Consider the following 5,915-nt stretch of genomic DNA (forward strand, 5'->3'; position numbering starts at 1 on the left):
AGGATCCAAGCCCTTTCAGGGAAAACCTAGAGGCAGAACTTGGGCTTAACTCACATGTTCCCTATTCATAGCCACATGCCTCATGCTGAGAGCAAAGACTTCAAATTATAGAGAGGAGGCATAGGACTTTTTTTTTTTCAAGTCCATTTGCAGTTTGGGGTCCACAGAATGAGCAAGCAGCAATTTCTTCTCTGTGGGCCACCTGAGTTGGGTGCTCAGAATTTTGAGCATTTGGTTTATAAGAACATGAGTGGGAGCTTGGAAATTCTGCTGAATGTGAAACGCAAACAGCTGAATCACTCTGGGACTCATCTCTGACTTGGATTCTGAATCTTGGAGCCGGGGGCACTGGTCCTGTGGTTGAAGTAATGGAACACAGGAATTTGGGGAGGGTGGAGGTGGTCAAAGCTTGAAATGCGCTCCTAAAGGTCAAGTCGGGGCTGGGGGAGTGGTAGGAAAGCCAGACACCCCAGGATGTCCTCTGACTTGCAAATGACAAGCAGGCAGATTAGGAGTGAGCAAAGTTCCCAGCCCTCCAAGAGCAGAGAATTGCACTTGGTAATGTGGTAGCCTTCACTGGCAGAGAACGGCAGGCAAAGCGGTTCACCTGTCGGGGCCAGTGTCGCTGGCTCCTTCCCAGAAGGCCAGACCCAGGGTTCCACCCCCTAAGCAGCCCTGGGGTTGGTTGGAGGTGCAGGAGATGGACGAGGGAGCTCTTACTTCAGGTACAAAATTGAGCCGAGAAAAAGAGGAAAAAAAATCGAAAAGAAAGAGCAAATGAAGCGGAAGTTTCAAGGCTCTCTGCGAGGAATAACAGTATAAATAACCGAAGACGTCTTGTAAACACTGCGGTCATAACCCCGAACATTAAACAGCCCCGGTGGCATCTGGCGCATCGGCCCGCTGCGGGCTGCGCTGGGGCAGCGAGTGAACCGGGTTCCAGGCTCCTCGGCCTCGCCTCTCTGTTTATCTCAACTTAATCTTCCCCAAGGAGCTGTTCCGTAGCATGGAAGATGTTTAAATTAAAACCCAGTCCGCCGGAAGTCGTGGCCGGGAGCTGAAGGCGCTGGCTAACTGTAACCCATAGGTAGGCATAAGCGGTGTTAGAAGTAATTCATTAATTACTAAGAAGAAATAAATAATGTATGTTGCAGCACTTCCTAAAGGTTATGGAATTTACACTTTTTCATAGCTCCCGTTATTTCTTCACAGTTTCGCATTATGGGTTGTTTGGGTTCATGTCTGCGCCTAGAAAGCTAAAAAACGTGGAATTTACCTTCCTGCTCCTGTCATCAATTATACCGTGGAATACTTGAAAATCGGATTTTCCTTTTGGTGTGTTTTTCCCTTGAATCGTGTAACTGTTACTAACGGTTATCCTGCCCCCCCCTTTTTTTGGTTCACGGTTACATTATTTATAATTGTCTTAAGAATAACCTGCAAACCTGAGACCAGAGTTTCTTTTTGAGGTTTCAGTGTGAAATGTGAGCTGCACCTTCACAGTGGAAATTGTTTTTAATCTTTTCCATCTCTAGAAGTTTGGATTGAGGATCAAAAGAATCACTTTTATTTTCAAGGTTCCCCATAGTCCCCTGCTTTCAAGTCTAGATCATTTTTTTTTTTTTTGGTAAAAATCACACCAATGTCAGGGCTTTTAGCAATATAAAGAAAGATTTATTTTCGAAAGTAGCAAAACTTGTTTGAAAAAAATATATATCTTTAAGTGAATTACTTTATAAATGTGACTGTCAAAGTCAGCTATTCTATGATCTACATTTTACAACATATTGTACAAAAGATACACACTGATAGGCTCTTATTATCTATTTATATATTTATAATTACATATTGCACTTGGACCAGCAAGGCTCGAAGAGTCATTCACGGTAGAAGTTAATAAAGTTAAATAGATGGGAATCTTTGTAAGTACAACTGATCTCCTCAGGTTTGGAAACGAATCTCCTCGTCGCTCTAAAGTGTTCTCGCGGGGGGGGGGGGGCGGGGGATAGGGAGAGGAGCGTTGCGAGGGGGAAGCAGAGACAGAGAGCAGGGAGGGCAGGGGTCGCCTTCCCGGGGCCCGCTCCCCCCGGGAGCGCGCCTTTCCCAGACTCGCACCTCCAAGGTCAGGACGCTGTGGTTCCACATAAGCGGCTCGCGGTCACCACTTCTTTCAGGTCACTCTCGGGTTTCCCGGCCACCATAAAGGGCCACGTCTGCAGGAGAGAAGAGGGTGGAGGAGGTAAGTGGCCTTGGAGGAGGGATGGGGTGGATTCGGAGCCTGAGACTAAAGGAGAGGGAGAGGTGGGGGCAGGCAGTGAGTTGGAGAGAGGCGTTATCTCTGCAATTTGCTCCGTGTTCCAGTGCGCCCCGTGGCTGGATAAAGAAAAAGCGTTGGCTCCAAGTCACAGCTCGGGGTGGTAGAGCAAAGGGGGTTCATCCTCAGTTGTAAGAGAAACCCAAAGAGGAGGCCCTTGGAAGGCCCAAAGTGGCTGGGGCAGCTGCCGGGGTAAGCCTAAGCAGGGAAGCCGAGAAGGACCTAGCGCCTAGCGGACCCCGGGTTCAAGGCGAAGTGGCCCTCGGGCCCCTCTTCTGAGGCCCTGCCCAGGTTTCCCGGCCCCCTCGCTTTCCTCCCCGTCTGTTTTTCTACTGCCAGCTTCCATTTCCTCCCTCACAAACGCGGGCTTTGGACCACAGTTTCTAAATTAATCGCTGGCTCTTAAGGGGTGGGGGGGATAATGCTAATAAAAGAATATACGCGCATATTTTATTTAAGATCATCTTCCTACTGGGCTGAGCGAACATCGCCTTTTCCCTTCCCCGAGGTGTTTTATAATAAAGCTCACTGCAGTTTCTTTATTCAAAGATGAACACAGCAGCAACTGTAAATGAAGTGATTACTTTCATTTTAGTTACAGATTTCGAAAAGCTATTTACGCATCTTTTTTTTAGAAAGAGAATAAACTTTTAATTAGAGGGAAAAATATTTACCAGGGTAAAATGTGGTTTTGCACCCCTCCCCCCAATTCCTGAAATCAATTCAGTGAGAAGACAATTCAAAGCTCCCAACCTCTCCCACTAGTGCTGGCCGATAAGATGACTTTTAAGAGGAAAACCTCTCATTCTTATCATATATAAACAAAGGTGCTAGTAAGTTGTGGTCCTTGTTTTTCTTTAGAGCCTGGAGGTCTTAAAATGAAATGAAATAAAAAAGGAATTAAACTGTACTTCTTATATAGCAAAATGCATTTGAGAGAAATTAGCCTCAGTGAGCATTACGGGTTTTTTGTAACATGTTTTTAAATCTTCAACGAGAGTGGCCTATTTTAATGTTATTTATTATATTTTAATATCACTTATTACACTAATATTTGTGAGAATTTACTGATTAGGCTGATATTTGTTAGAACTTCTGGGATTTAAAAATGTTAATCTACCTATAAGAGAAGCGCCGAATATTTACATAATTGGGGACTTACATGACAATTACGGGGCCATGAATTTGTATCTAATGGTCCTAAATATACCTGGGAAATAAACAGAATTGGGTGTTTTTATGTACAAAAATGAGAAGGGGAAAATCAAGTTCTCCTTCAGCTAAAAGAAGAATAAAGGGATTCACAAAATGCCTTCTAGGCGCGCAGCATCTGGCTGGTGTTCCCTGTCCCACACCAGCCCTGACGGCGCTGGCGCGGGTTCGGGGATCCCTCTTTGCCAGCTCAGTACACTTGCGAACTCTTAATTGGGCTGCCACGTCAAACACTTGCATAAATCATCTCCGCTCCAGCAGCTTGCAGGGCAGAGAGCGAGGGCGGTGCGGGATCTCCTGCAAAGGTCCCCAGAGGCGCGCCGGGCTGGTGGCGGCCGAGGTGAGCGCACAGCCATTCCGCAGACGCGGCTGCGGACGCGCTGGCGGGGGGCATTCGGGTAGCCGCAGCGGCATCGGCATCGGCGGACTTACCAGGTTGACCGGGTGAATGTAACCGTTCTCGTACTTGTCGTTAGCCAGGATCTGCCTCAAGTGCGCGATGTAGCTGGACGCCAGCCTGAGCGTGTCCAGCTTGGAGAGCTTGGTGTCCGGGGGCACCCAGGGCAGGGTGGTCTTGAGCCTGGAGAAGGCCTTGCTCAGCACCCGCATCCGGGCCCGCTCGCGCGCGTTGGCCGCGTTGCGCTGGACCTGCTTCCCCTCCTGGCTGACGCCGCTCAAGGGGCTCTTCTTGGTGGGCGCCTTCCTCCTCTTGCCCAGGCCTCCGCGGCCCTTCTGGGGAGACCCCGCCTCGCAGTTGGAGCTCTCCTCGGTGCTCTCGTTGGAAGTCACAAACTCTTTGCTCGAGTCCATTTTCAGCCCGTCACAGTCCAGCATCTCCACTTCTTGAAGATCCTCCACATCGCTGAGCGAGCCGGTGGACATGTTTGGGGGAGAGGATCGGGGGGGGGGGGGATGAGAGAAAGAGAGAGAGCGAGCGAGCGAGCGCGAGCGAGCCCCAAACCAGTAGGCCCCCGGGTGTGGAGTATGAAGCAGCCACCTCGTGTTGGGAATTGGAGTTGGGGTCTGGTTGAGTCTCACACCCCTTTCCCCTTCGCAGAGTTGTGAGAAGGAACCCAGAGGGCTTCTGCGGGGAGGAACCCAGCTCTGTTTCCCCACCCCCGGAGTCCTGGCCGCAGAGGAGTGTGAGAGAGCGCTGAGGAATTTGGTGGACACTAGGAATTTATCTGGGGAATAGAGAGGCGGATCCTTGTAGCCCAGGGGAGGGGCCTACGAGGCCCCAGCCGACTCTTAGACCCCTTTCACAACCAGAGGGAAACTCTTACGCACAGACCCTGATTTCCAACTTGCAATGTAAATCAACTCAACTGCAACACGCAAATACCAGTCACCTTCTTCCAGTTTAGCCAAGGAGAGCGCCCCACCCACAGCCCCTCTCCAGGGCCATCTCCTAAGGCCTGCTTTCCCTCTTAAGAGGTCGTAGCTGGTTGTTACTGAGGACTTCAGAAAAACAACCGGATCCTTTTGCTCTATCTGGGACTTCCAAACACAAATCTCACAAGCATCCCCCTGTCTCCTCTTCCCTGCAATTTAAACACCATCCAGACAGTGGTCAACTCCTGCCTGCCAACACCCCTAAGACTCTGTGGCTTTACCAAGATATCTTCCCACCTTTAACCGGGGTAAATTAACAAAACAAGCACTTCACTGAATCTTTAGGGTGATGCAGAGAAAGTACCAAAACATCCATCTGCACCTGGTCACTTTAAAGCTATGATGGAACTGTTTGTGCACACAAACATACTCGATGATCGCACACCCAGGACAACACACACAGTTTAGTGGGGGTGGGGGTGGTGAGATAGAGTCCCACGAGTGTGTGGAAAGCATTTTGTTAATTGATAATCTTTTCTTGACAAAATTAAAACTTTCCCCTAAAATTCTTTCTAGAAATGCATTTAATAATGTCTTAAGAATCTTAGCGGCTCTCAGATATTATCTTGCCTGGGACTTGTTGTTTTCACCCTCCCAATGCCTTGGCCTTCTCCTTAGGGCCTCTTTGCTACCCGGGTTCCCCACCTGAAACTGGTATTACAGAATACTAAGCAGTATTAGCCCTTGGGGCAAAGGGTTTTTTTTTGTTGTTGTTGTTTGTTTTTGTTTTGTTTTGTTTTTTCCTTTCTCTAACTCGAGCCTGGACCCTCTTTCCTGGAGAAGAAGAAAATCTGGAGAGTAAGTAGAAAAGCAAAGGGAACCAGCAACCAAGAGATTGCATAAAATCGATGAAATAAAATTGGAGAGACAGAACGCCTGAATCTCTCTTACTGATTCTTCTCCAGGTTTTCTTCCCTTGCAATTAGGCATCGAAGACAAGGGGCTGGAGCAAAGTGTAAGAGCAGCTTCTGAGCTTTTGGTTCACGGGCTGTACCCC

At 48.5% G+C, this 5,915-nt stretch overlaps 1 protein-coding gene across 1 annotated transcript; it reads right to left on the reverse strand.

The window, feature by feature from the left end:
• Positions 1 to 1,652: 1,652 nt before the first annotated feature.
• TCF21 (transcription factor 21) lies at positions 1,653 to 4,669 on the reverse strand. The gene is made up of 2 exons (XM_027602657.2): positions 3,959 to 4,669; positions 1,653 to 2,213 (listed from the first exon to the last, which is right to left on the reverse strand). The coding sequence occupies exons 1-2, from the start codon at positions 4,406 to 4,408 to the stop codon at positions 2,124 to 2,126; spliced, it is 540 nt and encodes a 179-aa protein (XP_027458458.1). The 5' UTR covers positions 4,409 to 4,669; the 3' UTR covers positions 1,653 to 2,123.
• Positions 4,670 to 5,915: the final 1,246 nt, after the last annotated feature.

Source organism: Zalophus californianus, chromosome 7 (genome assembly GCF_009762305.2).
Source record: "Zalophus californianus isolate mZalCal1 chromosome 7, mZalCal1.pri.v2, whole genome shotgun sequence".
Taxonomy (NCBI): domain Eukaryota; kingdom Metazoa; phylum Chordata; class Mammalia; order Carnivora; family Otariidae; genus Zalophus; species Zalophus californianus.